Raw genomic sequence first — 24,095 nt, 5'->3', positions numbered from 1 at the left:
GTAGAGGTGTTTTCTCTCTTTAGCCAGTTACCTGTTTAACAAACTGCATTGACTATTTATACTGTGTTCTGTGTCCTGTTTATAAGCACAGGACCGATGTCTACCGGTGGAATATGTTTGTCATATTTATTCAATAATTGGATCTGTATGTTTTGAAATTTTGATTGTGACATCATTAAATAACCCAGAATATGATTATGGTTTGTCTTCAACACTGGAATTAATTCATTAGGTTCCATGTTTCGGTGGAAACTGAAATTATATAACTCATCAAACCTGAAAAGTCAGTGATTATCAGCCTCACGTGACACAATAGAGAAGACGATAAATTATGTAAAAAAGAGTTTGGTCTCTGCAGCACTCTATGACTTTAATTGTTTCCATAATAAAAGTTATTGAGTGAAATAACAGATCAAAACGAGACAAATCTTTCTAATAAATGAAAATTGTTTGTGGTTCTTTTGTTGTTCAGACCAACAATGAACATATCTTTTATTTATTTATTGCAAGACAAGGGACAAAACATAGACATAACAACAAGAGGATTACAAGAACAGTGAGATACAAGCCAGCAAACATCATATAGTCAGTGTGTGGAAGAACGGTATGTGTCTGTGCCTGAACCTTTTGAAATGAAAGAAAAAAACAACAAAATCACAAAAAAGTCATAGTATAGCATGTCGAAAACAGTCACAGTATAGCCTGTCGAAAAAAGTGAAAAACGGTCATAGTATAGCATGTCGAAAAAAGTCAAAATACAGTCATAGTATATTATGTCAAAAACAGTCATAGTATAGCCTGTCGAAAACAGTCATAGTACAGCATGTCGAAAACATTTAAAAACGGTCATAGTATAGCATGTCGAAAAAAGTCATAGTATAGCCTGTCAAAAAAAGTGAAAAACGGTCATAGTATAGCATGTCGAAAAAAGTCAAAAAACAGTCATAGTACATTATGTCGAAAAGTCATAGTATAGCCTGTCGAAAAAAGTCATGGTATAGCATGTCGAAAAAATAAAAAAACAGCCATAGTATAGCCTTTCGAAAAAATTGAAAAACGGTCATAGTATAGCCTTTCGAAAAAATTGAAAAACGGTCATAGTATAGCATGTCGAAAAAGTCAAAAAACAGTCATAGTATATTATGTCGAAAACAATCATAGTATAGCCTGTCGAAAAAAGTGAAAAACGGTCATAGTATAGCAGGTCGAAAAAAGTCAAAATACAGTCATAGTATATTATGTTAAAAACAGTCATAGTATAGCCTGTCGAAAACAGTCATAGCACAGCATGTCGAAAAAATTTAAAAACGGTCATAGTACAGCATGTCGAAAAAAGTAAAAAAATGGTCATAGTATAGCATGTCGAAAAAAGTCATAGTATAGCCTGTCGAAAATAGTCATGGTATACCATGTCAAAAAATAAAAAAACGGTCATAGTATAGCGTGTCGAAAAAGTCTAAAAACAGTCATAGTATATTATGTCGAAAACAGTCATAGTATAGCCTGTCGAAAAAATTGAAAAACGGTCATAGTATAGCATGTCGAAAGAAGTCAAAATACAGTCATAGAATATTATGTCAAAAACAGTCATAGTTTAACCTGTCGAAAGCCTGTCAAAAGCAGTCATAGTAAAGCCTGTCGAAAAAAGTGAAAAACGGTCATAGTATAGCATGTCGAAAAAATTGAAAAACGGTCATAGTATAGCATGTCGAAAAAAGTCAAAAAACAGTGATAGTATATTATGTCGAAAACAGTCATAGTATAGCCTGTCGAAAGCAGTCATAGTAAAGCCTGTCTAAAAAAGTGAAAAACGGTCATAGTATAGCATGTCGAAAAAAGTCAAAAAACAGCCATAGTATATTATGTCGAAAACAGTCATAGTATAGCCTGTCAAAAGCAGTCAGAGTAAAGCCTGTCAAAAAAAGTGAAAAACGGTCATAGTATAGCATGTCGAAAAAAGTGAAAAACGGTCATAGTATAGCATGTTGAAAAAAGTAAAAAAACGGTCATAGTATAGTATGTCGAAAAAAGTCAAAAAACAGCCATAGTATATTATGTCGAAAACAGTCATAGTATAGCCTGTCAAAAGCAGTCAGAGTAAAGCCTGTCAAAAAAAGTGAAAAACGGTCATAGTATAGCATGTCGAAAAAAGTGAAAAACGGTCATAGTATAGCATGTCGAAAAAAGTGAAAAACGGTCATAGTATAGCATGTCAAAAAAAAGTCAAAAAACAGTCATTGTATATTATGTCAAAAACAGTCATAGTATAGCCTGTCGAAAGCAGTCATAGTAAAGCCTGTCGAAAAAAGTGAAAAACGGTCATAGTATAGCATGTTGAAAAAAGTCAAAAAACAGTCATAGTATAGCCTGTCGAAAAATGGAAAAAACAGTCATAGTATAACATGTCGAAAACAGTCATAGTATCGCCTGTCAAAAAAAAGTGAAAAATGGTCATAGTATAGCATGTCGAAATAAATAAAAAAACTGTCATAGTATAGCATGTCGAAAACAGTCAAAAAACGGTCATAGTATAGCATGTCGAAAAAAGTGAAAAACGGTCATAGTATAGCATGTCGAAAAAAGTGAAAAACGGTCATAGTGTAGCATGTCAAAAAAAAGTCTAAAAACAGTCATAGTATATTATGTCGAAAACAGTCATAGTATAGCCTGTCAAAAGCAGTCAGAGTAAAGCCTGTCAAAAAAAGTGAAAAACGGTCATAGTATAGCATGTCGAAAAAAGTGAAAAACGGTCATAGTATAGCATGTCGAAAAAAGTGAAAAACGGTCATAGTATAGCATGTCAAAAAAAAGTCAAAAAACAGTCATTGTATATTATGTCAAAAACAGTCATAGTATAGCCTGTCGAAAGCAGTCATAGTAAAGCCTGTCGAAAAAAGTGAAAAACGGTCATAGTATAGCATGTTGAAAAAAGTCAAAAAACAGTCATAGTATAGCCTGTCGAAAAATGGAAAAAACAGTCATAGTATAACATGTCGAAAACAGTCATAGTATCGCCTGTCAAAAAAAAGTGAAAAATGGTCATAGTATAGCATGTCGAAATAAATAAAAAAACTGTCATAGTATAGCATGTCGAAAACAGTCAAAAAACGGTCATAGTATAGCATGTCGAAAAAAGTGAAAAACGGTCATAGTATAGCATGTCGAAAAAAGTGAAAAACGGTCATAGTGTAGCATGTCAAAAAAAAGTCTAAAAACAGTCATAGTATATTATGTCGAAAACAGTCATAGTATAGCCTGTCGAAAAAATTGAAAAACGGTCATAGTATAGCATGTCGAAAGAAGTCAAAATACAGTCATAGAATATTATGTCAAAAACAGTCATAGTTTAACCTGTCGAAAGCCTGTCAAAAGCAGTCATAGTAAAGCCTGTCGAAAAAAGTGAAAAACGGTCATAGTATAGCATGTCGAAAAAATTGAAAAACGGTCATAGTATAGCATGTCGAAAAAAGTCAAAAAACAGTGATAGTATATTATGTCGAAAACAGTCATAGTATAGCCTGTCGAAAGCAGTCATAGTAAAGCCTGTCTAAAAAAGTGAAAAACGGTCATAGTATAGCATGTCGAAAAAAGTCAAAAAACAGCCATAGTATATTATGTCGAAAACAGTCATAGTATAGCCTGTCAAAAGCAGTCAGAGTAAAGCCTGTCAAAAAAAGTGAAAAACGGTCATAGTATAGCATGTCGAAAAAAGTGAAAAACGGTCATAGTATAGCATGTTGAAAAAAGTAAAAAAACGGTCATAGTATAGTATGTCGAAAAAAGTCAAAAAACAGCCATAGTATATTATGTCGAAAACAGTCATAGTATAGCCTGTCAAAAGCAGTCAGAGTAAAGCCTGTCAAAAAAAGTGAAAAACGGTCATAGTATAGCATGTCGAAAAAAGTGAAAAACGGTCATAGTATAGCATGTCGAAAAAAGTGAAAAACGGTCATAGTATAGCATGTCAAAAAAAAGTCAAAAAACAGTCATTGTATATTATGTCAAAAACAGTCATAGTATAGCCTGTCGAAAGCAGTCATAGTAAAGCCTGTCGAAAAAAGTGAAAAACGGTCATAGTATAGCATGTTGAAAAAAGTCAAAAAACAGTCATAGTATAGCCTGTCGAAAAATGGAAAAAACAGTCATAGTATAACATGTCGAAAACAGTCATAGTATCGCCTGTCAAAAAAAAGTGAAAAATGGTCATAATATAGCATGTCGAAATAAATAAAAAAACTGTCATAGTATAGCATGTCGAAAACAGTCAAAAAACGGTCATAGTATAGCATGTTGAAAAAAGTGAAAAACGGTCATAGTATAGCATGTCGAAAAAAGTGAAAAACGGTCATAGTGTAGCATGTCAAAAAAAAGTCAAAAAACAGTCATAGTATATTATGTCAAAAACAGTCATAGTATAGCCTGTCGAAAGCAGTCATAGTAAAGCCTGTCGAAAAAAGTGAAAAACGGTCATAGTATAGCATGTCGAAAAAAGTGAAAAACTGTCATAGTATAGCATGTTGAAAAAAGTAAAAAAACGGTCATAGTATAGTATGTCGAAAAAAGTCAAAAAACAGTCATAGTATATTATGTTGAAAACAGTCATAATATAGCCTGTCGAAACAATTGAAAAACGGTCATAGTATAGCCTTTCAAAAAATAGAAAAAACAGTCATAGTATAACATGTCGAAAACAGTCATAGTATTGCCTGTCAAAAAAAGTGAAAAATGGTCATAGTATAGCATGTCGAAATAAATAAAAAAAACGGTCATAGTATAGCATGTCGAAAACAGTCAAAAAACGGTCATAGTATAGCATGTCGAAAAAAGTCAAAAAACAGTCATAGTATAGCATGTCGAAAACAGTCATAGTATAGCCTGTCGAAAAAATTGAAAAACGGTCATAGTATAGCATGTCGAAAGAAGTCAAAATACAGTCATAGAATATTATGTCAAAAACAGTCATAGTTTAACCTGTCGAAAGCCTGTCAAAAGCAGTCATAGTAAAGCCTGTCGAAAAAAGTGAAAAACGGTCATAGTATAGCATGTCGAAAAAATTGAAAAACGGTCATAGTATAGCATGTCGAAAAAAGTCAAAAAACAGTGATAGTATATTATGTCGAAAACAGTCATAGTATAGCCTGTCGAAAGCAGTCATAGTAAAGCCTGTCTAAAAAAGTGAAAAACGGTCATAGTATAGCATGTCGAAAAAAGTCAAAAAACAGCCATAGTATATTATGTCGAAAACAGTCATAGTATAGCCTGTCAAAAGCAGTCAGAGTAAAGCCTGTCAAAAAAAGTGAAAAACGGTCATAGTATAGCATGTCGAAAAAAGTGAAAAACGGTCATAGTATAGCATGTTGAAAAAAGTAAAAAAACGGTCATAGTATAGTATGTCGAAAAAAGTCAAAAAACAGCCATAGTATATTATGTCGAAAACAGTCATAGTATAGCCTGTCAAAAGCAGTCAGAGTAAAGCCTGTCAAAAAAAGTGAAAAACGGTCATAGTATAGCATGTCGAAAAAAGTGAAAAACGGTCATAGTATAGCATGTCAAAAAAAAGTCAAAAAACAGTCATAGTATATTATGTCAAAAACAGTCATAGTATAGCCTGTCGAAAGCAGTCATAGTATAGCCTGTCGAAAAAAGTGAAAAACGGTCATAGTATAGCATGTCGAAAAAAGTGAAAAACGGTCATAGTATAGCATGTCGAAAAAAGTGAAAAACGGTCATAGTATAGCATGTCAAAAAAAAGTCAAAAAACAGTCATTGTATATTATGTCAAAAACAGTCATAGTATAGCCTGTCGAAAGCAGTCATAGTAAAGCCTGTCGAAAAAAGTGAAAAACGGTCATAGTATAGCATGTTGAAAAAAGTCAAAAAACAGTCATAGTATAGCCTGTCGAAAAATGGAAAAAACAGTCATAGTATAACATGTCGAAAACAGTCATAGTATCGCCTGTCAAAAAAAAGTGAAAAATGGTCATAGTATAGCATGTCGAAATAAATAAAAAAACTGTCATAGTATAGCATGTCGAAAACAGTCAAAAAACGGTCATAGTATAGCATGTCGAAAAAAGTGAAAAACGGTCATAGTATAGCATGTCGAAAAAAGTGAAAAACGGTCATAGTGTAGCATGTCAAAAAAAAGTCTAAAAACAGTCATAGTATATTATGTCGAAAACAGTCATAGTATAGCCTGTCGAAAAAATTGAAAAACGGTCATAGTATAGCATGTCGAAAGAAGTCAAAATACAGTCATAGAATATTATGTCAAAAACAGTCATAGTTTAACCTGTCGAAAGCCTGTCAAAAGCAGTCATAGTAAAGCCTGTCGAAAAAAGTGAAAAACGGTCATAGTATAGCATGTCGAAAAAATTGAAAAACGGTCATAGTATAGCATGTCGAAAAAAGTCAAAAAACAGTGATAGTATATTATGTCGAAAACAGTCATAGTATAGCCTGTCGAAAGCAGTCATAGTAAAGCCTGTCTAAAAAAGTGAAAAACGGTCATAGTATAGCATGTCGAAAAAAGTCAAAAAACAGCCATAGTATATTATGTCGAAAACAGTCATAGTATAGCCTGTCAAAAGCAGTCAGAGTAAAGCCTGTCAAAAAAAGTGAAAAACGGTCATAGTATAGCATGTCGAAAAAAGTGAAAAACGGTCATAGTATAGCATGTTGAAAAAAGTAAAAAAACGGTCATAGTATAGTATGTCGAAAAAAGTCAAAAAACAGCCATAGTATATTATGTCGAAAACAGTCATAGTATAGCCTGTCAAAAGCAGTCAGAGTAAAGCCTGTCAAAAAAAGTGAAAAACGGTCATAGTATAGCATGTCGAAAAAAGTGAAAAACGGTCATAGTATAGCATGTCGAAAAAAGTGAAAAACGGTCATAGTATAGCATGTCAAAAAAAAGTCAAAAAACAGTCATTGTATATTATGTCAAAAACAGTCATAGTATAGCCTGTCGAAAGCAGTCATAGTAAAGCCTGTCGAAAAAAGTGAAAAACGGTCATAGTATAGCATGTTGAAAAAAGTCAAAAAACAGTCATAGTATAGCCTGTCGAAAAATGGAAAAAACAGTCATAGTATAACATGTCGAAAACAGTCATAGTATCGCCTGTCAAAAAAAAGTGAAAAATGGTCATAGTATAGCATGTCGAAATAAATAAAAAAACTGTCATAGTATAGCATGTCGAAAACAGTCAAAAAACGGTCATAGTATAGCATGTCGAAAAAAGTGAAAAACGGTCATAGTATAGCATGTCGAAAAAAGTGAAAAACGGTCATAGTGTAGCATGTCAAAAAAAAGTCTAAAAACAGTCATAGTATATTATGTCGAAAACAGTCATAGTATAGCCTGTCGAAAAAATTGAAAAACGGTCATAGTATAGCATGTCGAAAGAAGTCAAAATACAGTCATAGAATATTATGTCAAAAACAGTCATAGTTTAACCTGTCGAAAGCCTGTCAAAAGCAGTCATAGTAAAGCCTGTCGAAAAAAGTGAAAAACGGTCATAGTATAGCATGTCGAAAAAATTGAAAAACGGTCATAGTATAGCATGTCGAAAAAAGTCAAAAAACAGTGATAGTATATTATGTCGAAAACAGTCATAGTATAGCCTGTCGAAAGCAGTCATAGTAAAGCCTGTCTAAAAAAGTGAAAAACGGTCATAGTATAGCATGTCGAAAAAAGTCAAAAAACAGCCATAGTATATTATGTCGAAAACAGTCATAGTATAGCCTGTCAAAAGCAGTCAGAGTAAAGCCTGTCAAAAAAAGTGAAAAACGGTCATAGTATAGCATGTCGAAAAAAGTGAAAAACGGTCATAGTATAGCATGTTGAAAAAAGTAAAAAAACGGTCATAGTATAGTATGTCGAAAAAAGTCAAAAAACAGCCATAGTATATTATGTCGAAAACAGTCATAGTATAGCCTGTCAAAAGCAGTCAGAGTAAAGCCTGTCAAAAAAAGTGAAAAACGGTCATAGTATAGCATGTCGAAAAAAGTGAAAAACGGTCATAGTATAGCATGTCGAAAAAAGTGAAAAACGGTCATAGTATAGCATGTCAAAAAAAAGTCAAAAAACAGTCATTGTATATTATGTCAAAAACAGTCATAGTATAGCCTGTCGAAAGCAGTCATAGTAAAGCCTGTCGAAAAAAGTGAAAAACGGTCATAGTATAGCATGTTGAAAAAAGTCAAAAAACAGTCATAGTATAGCCTGTCGAAAAATGGAAAAAACAGTCATAGTATAACATGTCGAAAACAGTCATAGTATCGCCTGTCAAAAAAAAGTGAAAAATGGTCATAATATAGCATGTCGAAATAAATAAAAAAACTGTCATAGTATAGCATGTCGAAAACAGTCAAAAAACGGTCATAGTATAGCATGTCGAAAAAAGTGAAAAACGGTCATAGTATAGCATGTCGAAAAAAGTGAAAAACGGTCATAGTGTAGCATGTCAAAAAAAAGTCAAAAAACAGTCATAGTATATTATGTCAAAAACAGTCATAGTATAGCCTGTCGAAAGCAGTCATAGTAAAGCCTGTCGAAAAAAGTGAAAAACGGTCATAGTATAGCATGTCGAAAAAAGTGAAAAACTGTCATAGTATAGCATGTTGAAAAAAGTAAAAAAACGGTCATAGTATAGTATGTCGAAAAAAGTCAAAAAACAGTCATAGTATATTATGTTGAAAACAGTCATAATATAGCCTGTCGAAACAATTGAAAAACGGTCATAGTATAGCCTTTCAAAAAATAGAAAAAACAGTCATAGTATAACATGTCGAAAACAGTCATAGTATTGCCTGTCAAAAAAAGTGAAAAATGGTCATAGTATAGCATGTCGAAATAAATAAAAAAAACGGTCATAGTATAGCATGTCGAAAACAGTCAAAAAACGGTCATAGTATAGCATGTCGAAAAAAGTCAAAAAACAGTCATAGTATAGCATGTCGAAAACAGTCATAGTATAGCCTGTCGAAAAAATTGAAAAACGGTCATAGTATAGCATGTCGAAAGAAGTCAAAATACAGTCATAGAATATTATGTCAAAAACAGTCATAGTTTAACCTGTCGAAAGCCTGTCAAAAGCAGTCATAGTAAAGCCTGTCGAAAAAAGTGAAAAACGGTCATAGTATAGCATGTCGAAAAAATTGAAAAACGGTCATAGTATAGCATGTCGAAAAAAGTCAAAAAACAGTGATAGTATATTATGTCGAAAACAGTCATAGTATAGCCTGTCGAAAGCAGTCATAGTAAAGCCTGTCTAAAAAAGTGAAAAACGGTCATAGTATAGCATGTCGAAAAAAGTCAAAAAACAGCCATAGTATATTATGTCGAAAACAGTCATAGTATAGCCTGTCAAAAGCAGTCAGAGTAAAGCCTGTCAAAAAAAGTGAAAAACGGTCATAGTATAGCATGTCGAAAAAAGTGAAAAACGGTCATAGTATAGCATGTTGAAAAAAGTAAAAAAACGGTCATAGTATAGTATGTCGAAAAAAGTCAAAAAACAGCCATAGTATATTATGTCGAAAACAGTCATAGTATAGCCTGTCAAAAGCAGTCAGAGTAAAGCCTGTCAAAAAAAGTGAAAAACGGTCATAGTATAGCATGTCGAAAAAAGTGAAAAACGGTCATAGTATAGCATGTCAAAAAAAAGTCAAAAAACAGTCATAGTATATTATGTCAAAAACAGTCATAGTATAGCCTGTCGAAAGCAGTCATAGTATAGCCTGTCGAAAAAAGTGAAAAACGGTCATAGTATAGCATGTCGAAAAAAGTGAAAAACGGTCATAGTATAGCATGTCGAAAAAAGTGAAAAACGGTCATAGTATAGCATGTCAAAAAAAAGTCAAAAAACAGTCATTGTATATTATGTCAAAAACAGTCATAGTATAGCCTGTCGAAAGCAGTCATAGTAAAGCCTGTCGAAAAAAGTGAAAAACGGTCATAGTATAGCATGTTGAAAAAAGTCAAAAAACAGTCATAGTATAGCCTGTCGAAAAATGGAAAAAACAGTCATAGTATAACATGTCGAAAACAGTCATAGTATCGCCTGTCAAAAAAAAGTGAAAAATGGTCATAGTATAGCATGTCGAAATAAATAAAAAAACTGTCATAGTATAGCATGTCGAAAACAGTCAAAAAACGGTCATAGTATAGCATGTCGAAAAAAGTGAAAAACGGTCATAGTATAGCATGTCGAAAAAAGTGAAAAACGGTCATAGTGTAGCATGTCAAAAAAAAGTCTAAAAACAGTCATAGTATATTATGTCGAAAACAGTCATAGTATAGCCTGTCGAAAAAATTGAAAAACGGTCATAGTATAGCATGTCGAAAGAAGTCAAAATACAGTCATAGAATATTATGTCAAAAACAGTCATAGTTTAACCTGTCGAAAGCCTGTCAAAAGCAGTCATAGTAAAGCCTGTCGAAAAAAGTGAAAAACGGTCATAGTATAGCATGTCGAAAAAATTGAAAAACGGTCATAGTATAGCATGTCGAAAAAAGTCAAAAAACAGTGATAGTATATTATGTCGAAAACAGTCATAGTATAGCCTGTCGAAAGCAGTCATAGTAAAGCCTGTCTAAAAAAGTGAAAAACGGTCATAGTATAGCATGTCGAAAAAAGTCAAAAAACAGCCATAGTATATTATGTCGAAAACAGTCATAGTATAGCCTGTCAAAAGCAGTCAGAGTAAAGCCTGTCAAAAAAAGTGAAAAACGGTCATAGTATAGCATGTCGAAAAAAGTGAAAAACGGTCATAGTATAGCATGTTGAAAAAAGTAAAAAAACGGTCATAGTATAGTATGTCGAAAAAAGTCAAAAAACAGCCATAGTATATTATGTCGAAAACAGTCATAGTATAGCCTGTCAAAAGCAGTCAGAGTAAAGCCTGTCAAAAAAAGTGAAAAACGGTCATAGTATAGCATGTCGAAAAAAGTGAAAAACGGTCATAGTATAGCATGTCGAAAAAAGTGAAAAACGGTCATAGTATAGCATGTCAAAAAAAAGTCAAAAAACAGTCATTGTATATTATGTCAAAAACAGTCATAGTATAGCCTGTCGAAAGCAGTCATAGTAAAGCCTGTCGAAAAAAGTGAAAAACGGTCATAGTATAGCATGTTGAAAAAAGTCAAAAAACAGTCATAGTATAGCCTGTCGAAAAATGGAAAAAACAGTCATAGTATAACATGTCGAAAACAGTCATAGTATCGCCTGTCAAAAAAAAGTGAAAAATGGTCATAGTATAGCATGTCGAAATAAATAAAAAAACTGTCATAGTATAGCATGTCGAAAACAGTCAAAAAACGGTCATAGTATAGCATGTCGAAAAAAGTGAAAAACGGTCATAGTATAGCATGTCGAAAAAAGTGAAAAACGGTCATAGTGTAGCATGTCAAAAAAAAGTCAAAAAACAGTCATAGTATATTATGTCAAAAACAGTCATAGTATAGCCTGTCGAAAGCAGTCATAGTAAAGCCTGTCGAAAAAAGTGAAAAACGGTCATAGTATAGCATGTCGAAAAAAGTGAAAAACTGTCATAGTATAGCATGTTGAAAAAAGTAAAAAAACGGTCATAGTATAGTATGTCGAAAAAAGTCAAAAAACAGTCATAGTATATTATGTTGAAAACAGTCATAATATAGCCTGTCGAAACAATTGAAAAACGGTCATAGTATAGCCTTTCAAAAAATAGAAAAAACAGTCATAGTATAACATGTCGAAAACAGTCATAGTATTGCCTGTCAAAAAAAGTGAAAAATGGTCATAGTATAGCATGTCGAAATAAATAAAAAAACGGTCATAGTATAGCATGTCGAAAACAGTCAAAAAACGGTCATAGTATAGCATGTCGAAAAAAGTCAAAAAACAGTCATAGTATAGCATGTCGAAAACAGTCATAGTATAGCCTGTCGAAAAAATTGAAAAACGGTCATAGTATAGCATGTCGAAAGAAGTCAAAATACAGTCATAGAATATTATGTCAAAAACAGTCATAGTTTAACCTGTCGAAAGCCTGTCAAAAGCAGTCATAGTAAAGCCTGTCGAAAAAAGTGAAAAACGGTCATAGTATAGCATGTCGAAAAAATTGAAAAACGGTCATAGTATAGCATGTCGAAAAAAGTCAAAAAACAGTGATAGTATATTATGTCGAAAACAGTCATAGTATAGCCTGTCGAAAGCAGTCATAGTAAAGCCTGTCTAAAAAAGTGAAAAACGGTCATAGTATAGCATGTCGAAAAAAGTCAAAAAACAGCCATAGTATATTATGTCGAAAACAGTCATAGTATAGCCTGTCAAAAGCAGTCAGAGTAAAGCCTGTCAAAAAAAGTGAAAAACGGTCATAGTATAGCATGTCGAAAAAAGTGAAAAACGGTCATAGTATAGCATGTTGAAAAAAGTAAAAAAACGGTCATAGTATAGTATGTCGAAAAAAGTCAAAAAACAGCCATAGTATATTATGTCGAAAACAGTCATAGTATAGCCTGTCAAAAGCAGTCAGAGTAAAGCCTGTCAAAAAAAGTGAAAAACGGTCATAGTATAGCATGTCGAAAAAAGTGAAAAACGGTCATAGTATAGCATGTCAAAAAAAAGTCAAAAAACAGTCATAGTATATTATGTCAAAAACAGTCATAGTATAGCCTGTCGAAAGCAGTCATAGTATAGCCTGTCGAAAAAAGTGAAAAACGGTCATAGTATAGCATGTCGAAAAAAGTGAAAAACGGTCATAGTATAGCATGTCGAAAAAAGTGAAAAACGGTCATAGTATAGCATGTCAAAAAAAAGTCAAAAAACAGTCATTGTATATTATGTCAAAAACAGTCATAGTATAGCCTGTCGAAAGCAGTCATAGTAAAGCCTGTCGAAAAAAGTGAAAAACGGTCATAGTATAGCATGTTGAAAAAAGTCAAAAAACAGTCATAGTATAGCCTGTCGAAAAATGGAAAAAACAGTCATAGTATAACATGTCGAAAACAGTCATAGTATCGCCTGTCAAAAAAAAGTGAAAAATGGTCATAGTATAGCATGTCGAAATAAATAAAAAAACTGTCATAGTATAGCATGTCGAAAACAGTCAAAAAACGGTCATAGTATAGCATGTCGAAAAAAGTGAAAAACGGTCATAGTATAGCATGTCGAAAAAAGTGAAAAACGGTCATAGTGTAGCATGTCAAAAAAAAGTCAAAAAACAGTCATAGTATATTATGTCAAAAACAGTCATAGTATAGCCTGTCGAAAACAGTCATAGTATTGCCTGTCAAAAAAAGTGAAAAATGGTCATAGTATAGCATGTCGAAATAAATAAAAAAAACGGTCATAGTATAGCATGTCGAAAACAGTCAAAAAACGGTCATAGTATAGCATGTCGAAAAAGTCAAAAAACGGTCATAGTATAGCATGTCGAAAAAAGTCAAAAAACAGTCATAGTATAGCCTGTCAAAAAAATTTTTAAATGGTCATAGTACATTATGTTGAAAACAGTCATAGTATAGCATGTTGAAAAAATTTAAAAACGGTCATAGTATAGCATGTTGAAAAAAGTCAAAAAACAGTCATAGTATAGCATGTCGAAAAATGAAAAAAACAGTCATAGTATAACATGTCGAAAACAGTCATAGTATCGCCTGTCAAAAAAAGTGAAAAACAGTCATAGTATAGCATGTTGAAAAAAGTCAAAAAACAGTCATAGTATAGCATGTCGAAAAATGGAAAAAACAGTCATAGTATAGCATGTCGAAAAAAGTGAAAAACGGTCATAGTATATTATGTCGAAAACAGTCATAGTATAGCCTGTCAAAAAAAGTAATATTATTCTGTGACTTTTTTGACATACTATACTATGACTTTTTCATGAAATATTTTTCATAAAAAGTATTAAAAAGTTTTGGTATATTGTAACATAAATGACTGTTTGCTATATTGATGTACGGCGATGCTTTCATCATATCCGGTGAGACCAAAGGTCATTTTCTGTTCTCAGCTTCATAATAATTCTCTTTTATTCTATTCTAGAATATCATCGTCATCATCATATCTTATCAAAAATTCATGCATTGTATGTCCTAAAAGAGGACAGCATACAACACTTACTACACTATGACTATGACACTTTGACATTTTTAATGACAAACTACACTAGACTACAATATTTGTTTGCATACTATACCATGCCTTATTTATGACTCTTTATGGCATACTGAACTATGACTTTGTATGCATCAGGGCCTGTAATCTCTTTACATAGAATATAATATAATAGAGGATGTTCTAACTTTCTAATACCCTAGATATTCAGATCTAAACCCATCTACACCGGTAAAGCCTTTCATTGAGTGAGCAAAAACATCGGCTTAATTTATCTTCACAAATCCTGGCTTGCATTAATGGGTACTTGGAAGTGGGATATATTTCCAGTAATTCTGCCCTTTTCCGTCTGAACACGGCTTATCCAACCTCCACTTAACCAAATCATCAGCTGATCAGAGGCTCTGATGGACGAGCAAACTATTTTAATGTACACGCCTGTTGTACTTCAATGAGCAGTTTTCTGCTGATCAGGCAAGGTGACCCGAATAGTTCCTAGACCTGTCATACAGCAAAGGATGTAATCATATTTTTAATATCTGACCTGAAACACTTTGGTAGCAGTTTCCAGAAGAATCCCCAAAAGAGCCTGTAGCCTATTTATTTATGAATTATGATCTCTCCAGTCTGAGGCATGAACCACAACATTTCATTCATTTTCTCCATTTATTCTGATGATTCAGCCTATATCTTACAAAACCTGATAGTAATCAAAATGAAACATATCATTTAATATTCACTGGTCCTGTACATTGTAGCTCTGTGGTCAAGTAAATTATAGTGTCAAGAAATTGAATTGGCAGCAAATGTAAGCATTAAACATTCATTAACATTCATTAACCTACGGTGCAGCAGGAAGCAGTGTGGTACATCAGGGTTTGGAGACAACTAACTTCCAAAACAGCGGATCCGCTCATAACCATAAACCCCTCACAAACGTTGGACATTAAGGCTTTGTAGTTTTGCACATAGCTGTTGCAAACCAAATTGACTCCAAACCTGCTGTAGCTGTTGTGCATACAACAGTTGCACACAAGTAACATTCATAAAATAGAATATACAGCTTTCAATCAACGAGTGTGAATAAAGATATGAAACACCGAATTCAAGGAAAATGTTCTGTGCTTATTCCACCACAACATAAATACATAATATATCCTACATTTAATAAACAAACACAAAATATTAAAAGAGTCAAAAGGATTAATACAGCCGTTATTGGACCTGTGCTTGGCCAGCATTAGTGTCAGTAAAGGGCTGTGGACGCTGTGTTTGTTGTTCGTAGCTTCTAGTTCTCCAAACAGTTATTTGTTTGGGCTTCATGGTTAAAAACCCTCGTATCAAAAGTCATGAATGTAACTTTAAATGTAAGTACAAGGCCCCTGAAATGAATACAAGAGGATGCATTGCCCACCACAGGTTCCAACAGGATAGATGTGATTACATTGAATATTCTGTGTTATGGGAGAAAACATACTACAGTTACATTCATTCTGCAAGTGGACCTCGAGATCTTTGGGAAACGTGGTCTTCTTCAAAAGGTGCAGTCGCACAACAGTGCCCAGCTGATGTTTATGAGTTCAGCCTTCATAATCAGTACTATCACCAACATATCACTGCCATGCACCAGCACTGAATAAGGCATATGAAAAGAAATATATAGGCCAGCTGTATATTCAGATATAAGTCTCTACATAGGACCATCGATACACGTTTGAGGCCTGCTAGAACCTTTTGTTCTGGACAAACATTCTGCCAGCAGCTGGCCGGGCTGAACATTGTTTGGTATGGATGTGCACAAAGGTTATTCAATGATACGGTCATCATGGCTGTCAGCAGAGTGACACATCATGAGTCTGTAACGTTGTCTTTGCTCTAAAGGGTCTTCTATACAGATGGACATTTTAAATGTAGGGACACATTTAGCCTTTCACTACTGGTTTCAATAAAAACTCCTCATGCTTAGTTTGTAATGTAGGTTTTCTGTTAAAAATCAAGCTGACATAACCCTGATAGCATCTCTGTGACAGTAGCAGTGTTTGTCCCCTCCTGAGGACTCAGAGGACGTCTCACAGCAGCTCAGGTAGTAGTACTCTCTATGACCAGTACACTCTTTGCCTCTTTGTGCTCTCAATACTCTTAGACAAACTAATCAGTTAAGCCCTTAAAGTCCAATTAAAGCTATTCGTTCTGTTTTATTCATATCATCAACCTACATTTTTAAACTTGTGCATTTAGTCTTCTTATCTAATCTCATGCCTCATGTTTTTATTCTCACTTGTCTTGCAGGGTCCCTGATTCAGACAGCCTGGTCTCTGAGTAACACTTCAGTGCTCGTTTTCTAATGCGTCTCCAATGATGCAGCGACATCCCAATCATCTAGTCCCAATCATCTAGTCCCAATCACATGAATCTCTGCAACTAACAAGCAATCACATATCTAAGCGCACATGGTGACTTTATACTACCCTAAGCTATCACGCAGTCAGACTCTGTGCCTCTCTCCTCCGGTGAGATCATTTATGACGGGGGAGCAAACAAAGCACCATCGAGGCTTCTGCCCTGATCAGAGATCCCCGTTCATTCTCTCAGAAAGTAGCACACATAGAGGCTAACGTGCACTTACATCGCTACGTGTGCTTTAATGCTGCATCCACATCAAATGCATCGAATGTACAGCTGAAGCACGGGACTGGTGGAGTAGCGGAATACAAAAGATAATCCAAAGACAAGAGAAGTGGGAGGGAGGAGAGGAGTGAATGTGATCTATAAGTAGAAATCAGGTCAGTCTGCTGTACATGTGAAGACAACACAACAGATCTCCCAAATCAACATTCAAACCCTGAATTAACACGTTTCATTTAACTTCCCTAAGCCACAAAAAGACCAATTATGATACCAGTGAAGAGGTTACTGAGCACACTAGACACAAGAGTCATTCTATTGAGCAAGACTGCGATTCTAAATATCTTGTGATTATAACATCATCAAGAAGTGATGGCCCATCACAGCATGCCTTGCTAATGCGTGGCCTAACTTTAAGTTCCCCTCATTGTCAATGAATGAGCAGCTTTAACAATAACATATTTAGTTGTAATATATTTTAAATAGTTGCAGCTGAGGTACGTCCCTGTTAGGACCTCTCAGCTGTCGAGTCTTGTTGTAGTGACGGAGCTCTGCTGGACACATTCTGCAGGTTTGTGAAATCAGAAGTAGGACAAAGAGATGAGTGGTTGCTAGGTGACTGGATAAAAAGAGGCCACAGGTGGGATCGTCCCAGCTTTAACTCGTCTCCTGCTCCCTCGTCTTCTGCTCCCTCGTCTCCTGCTCCCTCACTTTTCCTCCAATCTGCTGCCATAGACGAGGGTGGCGGTCACCGAGAAGCCAAGGCACGTTTCCTGTGCAACTCTCAGCCATTTGAATTCAAGACTTTGTGCATCCTCTCTTGTGCAGACTCTTGTCCTCTTCCCACCTATTTACTGCATGCTTGGGTTTTATGTAACAGTGCAGCGATCCCATCACAGCTTCACCTCTTCTCCTCCACTGCCTTCACTTCTCATGATGGGGAGACAGATCGGTGCTTTCTTCCATCTCGTCATCGCTTTCCCTCTTCCTCCTCTAACATTATATAATTATAATAATAGTAGTAATGCAATCCTTTCATTTCATTCATTGCTGCAGAAGTGAATAGACAACAAAGCTCTTTCTACCTCAGTTTGAACCTCTCCTCCCACATGCCCTGAAAAAAGACTTGGATTTAACATCTTTAGACAATCTCTCCACCAAACTGCAAGCAGCAAAGCATCTGTGAAAGCAGAGAAGTAGTAATGCCATCCTGTACACATCGCACCGGTACTGGCTTGATTGGCTCCTCAGAAGTGCACTGAACAGAAAGCTCCTTACTAGCATGTGTGGTTATTGTAGGCACTCTAAGACCTGGAGGACCAGCCTCAGGATACAGGAGCAGAGCGGTGGAAACCAGAGAGCAGCCATGTTGATGAGTGATAGCTGAAGTTTGGAGGTCTGTCCTCCCGTCAATGTAAAGCACGATTCTAAAGCGATGGTGGAAAGCTGTCTCGTTGTCCTATTTGAGCTTCACAGGCCAGGGGAGGCACGTTCGGAGTCCCAGCATAGAGGAGAAGACGATGCTGGGTCGATGCTTCTTGAACCTCAAGCCCTTCTTCAGTCGCTGGCTGTTCTCTACCACGTACAGCTCCCCCTGTTGGGCCGCGCTAGATATCCGCGACACCACCTCCCCGTGAACCACCAACTCCTGCTCCGAGCGCACAAACACCTCCCTGAGCTCCTCCAGCCGCCGCTCCATCTCTCTGATGACGCGTTGCCGCTCCTCGACCTCCAGGAGGCGCCGTCGAGCTGCCTCAAACTCCATGCTGGAGCTGGGGGTTACGAGCTTGGAGGAGGGGGCCGTGGCAGAGGTGGACGGCGGTTCAGAACCGTTTAGCAGAGCCCCTGTCACCCTCCGGAAGTCTCCCATGGAAATGGAGCGCCTGGTGGCTGGAGAGGCCAGCGCCAGCAGAGCAGAGGCAGATGTAGAAGGTGGCATGGCTGACGGAGGAAGAGGGGGAGAAGATGACGAGGGAGAAGGTGAATCCGGTGGCAGGATATCAGGATGCGGGTCCTTGTTTTTAATGGCTGCTGCTTTGTCCTCGGTGGAGTCCTCATCATGGGGGTCTGTGCGTCTCTGTCGTCCCTTCATGGCCACCGTTTACCTCTTCTTGTGCCGCTGCCGTCCTCCTTGATGCTTTCCCCTCGTCTTCCCGTGTCAGAGTGCAGCTGAGCAGACGGTGCAGAGATGTGCAGCGATCCAGCCTTCGTACTGCTCCATTCATTAATAAGAGATCTGATCCGGGCTAGTGCTGCCTCTGCATCTGAGTGGTTGTGCTGGGGGAGGAGCCTCCTGGCAGCTCATTGGTCGCTGAGCATGTCAGCTGATGATTGGGTAGCCGGCCGTGTGCTGCTGATGCTGGCAGGCCGTCGTGTCCTCTGCTCTGCCTCGTCTGGAGCTCCTCAGCCGAGCGAGTCAAGACTCGCAGGTCTCTCCTCTCTGCTGAAGCCGTTTGGCTCGCTCTGCCGTCACTCCTCCTCTCATCCCTCTCTTCACCTCCCCTTCCCTCGCTCAGATGGTTGCCCCTAGCAACACCATGGTAGAAGCTGGAGGGGGGGGGGGATGACGCTCCAGCTCCTCCCTCCCCTCTATCACCTTGGTGCTCAGCGTTTTCACCCTTTCCCGGTACTCATCCCCTCCCCCCGTTTGACCCATTTGGCTGCTCACTGCCTTCACCGTAAACTACATCTTCCTCTTTGAGTCTCACATAAGCAACACTGGTTCACAAACACATGTCCAAAAACATACAAATAAACAGAAGGGCACACACACACACACACACACACGTAGATTCTCTCCAGTAACAGATACACTGTGACTGTTATTCATGCACACGTCGGTCCTCAAATGGCACGCAATGACTCGCTGTTGCTAAGAAACGTAAAGTCATTCACAGCGTATCTGGTGGTTTGAGAGAAACAGAGATTTAATTTGTTAAGTTGAAATCATACAACTCTCTGGCACAACACACACACAATGCACATATGTGTGGTACCAAGCAGTCATACCGGGCTCATGACAACATTCTGCAGATCCTGTCATTAGTAGCGCTCTGCATGGTGCTCTTAAATACAGTTATGAAGTGAATATTAAATGAGAACTAAAAAGACAATCTCTACCCTCACAGAGTCTGAACCTGAAGCCTTCGTGATGTGGAGTCCTGAATCTAAACACCGTGGCCTTCTGGTGAACACCTGTCTTTAGTGGTTCAATCACAAGCAGCAACGTGGAAAACTGAACCCTGAACTCACGTTTCTTACCTGAATTGTGGCAGCAATAATGACAGTAAGTTTCCACTTTAACTATTCTGATAGTAGCTACATCGTCGTGATATAATATCCTGCTTCCTCCTTCTTCACTTTCCTCTGCTTGCAACGATTTTTTCCACTCCATTAGCAGCCTTTCTGTCTAGACAAATATTGACCGGTTCTGCAGCGGCATTGCAGAAGTAATATGATAAGAGTATGAAGTAAGACACGAGATAGGTTCACTCAAGCACACACACACACACACACACACACACACACACACACACACACACACACACACACACACACACACCAGCTGAATCAAGTGAAAAGGGGAACACTGGAGAACTAACGGTGATGTTTAAAATAACTGTCAGTGTGAATCAAAGCGATGAAGCTTTTAGAGGGTCAGAGCGTGTGCTCTGCACTCACACTCACACACACACACACACACACACATCTGAGTGTTCACTCAGCCCTCTGCTTCTGTCTGAGGACTGACGTTGCATTAGCAGCAGCACTGACGGCTCTCTGCTTTTAGCTCGACTGATCTGCTGATCTCTGGAGAGACGGCAGAGAAATACAAAGACAGAGAAGCAAAAGCGAGAAGCACTGGGAGGTTGGAGGCCGTTGTGACAGGAGACCTTTTGAGACGTTCTTCAGGCGTTTATCCTGCTGTACTATGAAAAAAGAGCTTTGTTTGCAACGGATACAAAGACACCAACACGTTGATGAAGAACCTTCATAGTGTTTAGTGATGTACATGAACATGTTGAACATTACTTTACTGGTCATACTACTCTTAGTGTCCACTGAATTCGTCTGAAGGGTATCATGGAGCAGCACTACCAGGTTTCCTTGAATGTGTTGCTTCTCTTCCACTTATAAAGTTGTGTAGCACACATGCCTCTAGAGTGAGTAAAGGTTTGTGGGTTCAAGATGCTTCACTGGAGTATTCTTTTAGCATGATGCCCATTTTTGGAGGATTCTAGCGGTTGCGCAACGTCCCGCAGTCAAAATTACTCACTGTAAAGTAATCCCACATGCTGCCTGCAGAGCTGCACACAGACGGCCTTCATCCCTGCAAACATCTAGAGCAGCAGGAGGAGGACTCTAGGCAGACAGGTATGAACCTAAACACTAGTTTGTTATGGCAAAGTCACACATGTACATGGACATATTTTTCTACATTTACAATGTACACAGACACACAGTACACACACAGACAACACACACACACAGTACACACACACACACACACACACACACTAGGAAGAATTAATAAAGGGCCTAATCCTCCCAAAATACAATTACCTCTCACTCCATTTCCATCTATTCCTCTCTCTTCATTGCTAACATTCTGCCTGCTCTCAATCTCTCTCACCCCACACTCTGTCCAGATTACTTTAATCTGGGTGGTGTAGTGTGTATTGAGAGCATCTGTGTGCCTGTGCCTTGTCCAGTCTGCTTTTGGTTAAAATGACTGACTTCAGCGTCAGGCTTTCCCTCAGCTATTTGTCTTAAGTATCAGAGTTGTGTGTGTGTGTGTGTGTGTGTGTGTGTGTGTGTGTGTGTGTGTGTGTGTGTGTGTTGCAGCTTGGCAGTAGTTGTAATGAATAGATTACATCATCAGGTTGGAGTTCAGTGAATAAAGACCTGCAGAGGTGAGGATGGGGATACAGCTGCAGCTCAGAGATTCTTACCTATTAAACAGTTAATGACAAAAATACATTTCATGATTTTTTTGAGGGTCAGGATGACGGTGATTTAACTTAATAAATGTCTCTAATAGGATAAACTAATGACACATACTGTCAATAAATGTATAACTGAATTTGAATAAATTAAGTGGATTATAGAAATACTAAAATGTTTGAAATAGAAATGTTTGAATTCCAAATCATATTCGATCGTGCATATGTCATGTTACAGTGGATGCTACGAGCCGCACATCACAACTATATAACCATAACATCAACCAGAGAAGAACACGAACAACGGATATTAAAATATTCAGCCCTGGACAGTATCCTGTTACAGCTCAGATCAGATGAAGATCTGCATCCCGTGGTCCCCCTTCACCACCAAGAACACAACAAACCTCAGCCTCCATTCCAGCAGCATCAGCAGAAACATGCAGTAAACTGGACGGGCCGATACTTCTCTTTGGGGACAGGAGACGGTTAACGGTGATGCTGCCAGCTTTCCTCTGTTCTGTAATCAATTTCAGCAGCTTTGTGCTGCTGCAGGCTGAGTCAGTAAGTGTGTGTGTGTGTGTGTGTGTGTGTGTGTGTGTGTAAGAGCAGGAAGTCAGTCATTGCAGTGTGCATTACTGGTAGTGCGGTGACGTCAGCGTACAGAGAGCAGAACATAACGGGAGCATAAGTGTGTGTCAGTGTACAGATCATCAAAGACTGCATTTCTCTCGGTCACGATCGCGTACAGTTCATCTTCATCACATGAATCTTCATCACATGAATCAGTAAAATAGAGACGAGTGAGAGAGACCAGCAGTCCCCGTGTGCCTGTTATGTAAGTGAGTGCTGCTGTGCATACAGAGGCAGAAGGAGGTGGTGATACTACGAGTCGATAACGTACAGCAGGATATGCTGCAGTGGTTCAGGGTGTTAGTGTTTCAATGCTGGGGAAAGAGAGAGCAGGAGGAACAACACGACAGCTGAACGGCTTCAGGCAGGAAGAGACAGAAGCAGAGGCGTCGTCGTTAGCATACAGAGAACATAAGCTGCTCTGTAGATGTAAACGAGTCCATTATCACATGACTAAAACATGTTCTAGAGGGTAGAGAAGACATCATGGTCAGTAGTCTGGCTGAACAGCATTTAACTAGGTAGACAAGATTCATTGAACTTTTGCATAAAAAACAAGCTTGCACTTTATCTCCCTCCAGTGACCAGCTGTGGGATCACACCTGCGGAGGGACTCCATAAGGCCGGAGCTTAGAGGGAAGTAATGCACTGATCCAACATGTTCTCTCCCGATACCCACACCTCAACTTATAGCGTCTCAGCAGACACCAGCACCGATCCGACACCAGTGCTCTCCTCTCCCTCTCGACTCGGTATTCGTCGTGTGATGTGCACGAGGTCAAGGATCAAGGTCTGCAGTGGCACCAACGCTCGGTATCTGTGGCTCGCCATGAAGGAATTCATGCAACCGAGAGCGTCTTCAAAACGTTCACATGTGAAACGTATCCGTGATGGCAGGTCCACTTAACGAGGCGTAGTGAATCGAGTATTCTAGGTACATAAACTATCTTTATTTGCTTCCTCTTTGGCAAAATAAACCGGTTTACACGAGAAACGGCCACAGAGCCGTAGAGCCAGATTACAACAGACAGTCAGGACTGCAGGGAAAAAAATCATTGGTGCCAAACCTGCCCCCCATTGAAGACTGGTTCAGGTCCAGAGACAGGAAACATCACTGCAGACCCTTCACATGCTGCTCCAGCTTCCCCCTCTCTGGTAGGAGCAGCGGAGCTCTGTAGACCACAACAAGCAGACACAAAGGCCACAGGCGTCACTCTGATGAACAGCTTCCATCAGTCACAAAGTGTCAGGAACCATCCGCACCGCATGGAGCAACCCCTCACATCAGTCACTCCATGTGTGATCCAGCACCACTGCCTTCTATGTGTAGCGTACACATGAAGCCAAACCTGATTCATGAGACGATTGAAAATGAGAACATACTTTCACCTGAAAAGTGTTCATACGCTCCTCCGACTGAAGCCTTCACATGAAGGTTAGATTGTTAAAGTCAGAGGCATTCAAAGGTGGAAGAAAGAAATGATTTACAGATGCATAACCAGTCAACTCCACATCGTGACACAATGCTGTGTGTCACATCTTACTGGGTGATAATCGGGACACATACCTGTTCTCCTTGTTCTCCTTGTTCTCCTTGTTGTACTGCTGCTCAGTTCCCTTTTGCAGGCTTGTGTGCCGTGCACATGTGGGTGACGTTAGCTCTGCTGAGCGTGTCCTGCATCTTTCATGTGTGATAATCCTCACATAATAATAATCCTAGATGTAAACCACCACGTTAAAACCATTCTATCAGCCCCGGAAACCACTGAAGAGGGCTAACACCAATCAAGTGAGACAG

General features: G+C 38.0%; 1 protein-coding gene across 1 annotated transcript; it reads right to left on the bottom strand.

The window, feature by feature from the left end:
- Window positions 1-18,180: 18,180 nt before the first annotated feature.
- On the bottom strand, window positions 18,181-18,813 carry LOC137884498 (TMF-regulated nuclear protein 1-like). The gene has a single exon (XM_068726281.1). It carries the CDS (start codon window positions 18,811-18,813, stop codon window positions 18,181-18,183), a length of 633 nt encoding a protein of 210 aa, XP_068582382.1.
- Between the last annotated feature and the right edge of the window lie 5,282 nt (window positions 18,814-24,095).

Source organism: Cebidichthys violaceus, unplaced genomic scaffold (genome assembly GCF_023349555.1).
Source record: "Cebidichthys violaceus isolate CVI_PGR_0920_01 unplaced genomic scaffold, fCebVio1.0.p SCAF_39, whole genome shotgun sequence".
NCBI lineage: Eukaryota > Metazoa > Chordata > Actinopteri > Perciformes > Stichaeidae > Cebidichthys > Cebidichthys violaceus.
Note: the sequence above shows the minus strand (reverse complement) of the source record. Positions and strands in the feature narration are given on the sequence as shown.

Excerpts from the sequence above, each read along its gene's own strand:
- LOC137884498 (XM_068726281.1), bottom strand. The coding sequence starts at position 18,813 with ATGAAGGGACGACAGAGACGCACAGACCCCCATGATGAGGACTCCACC.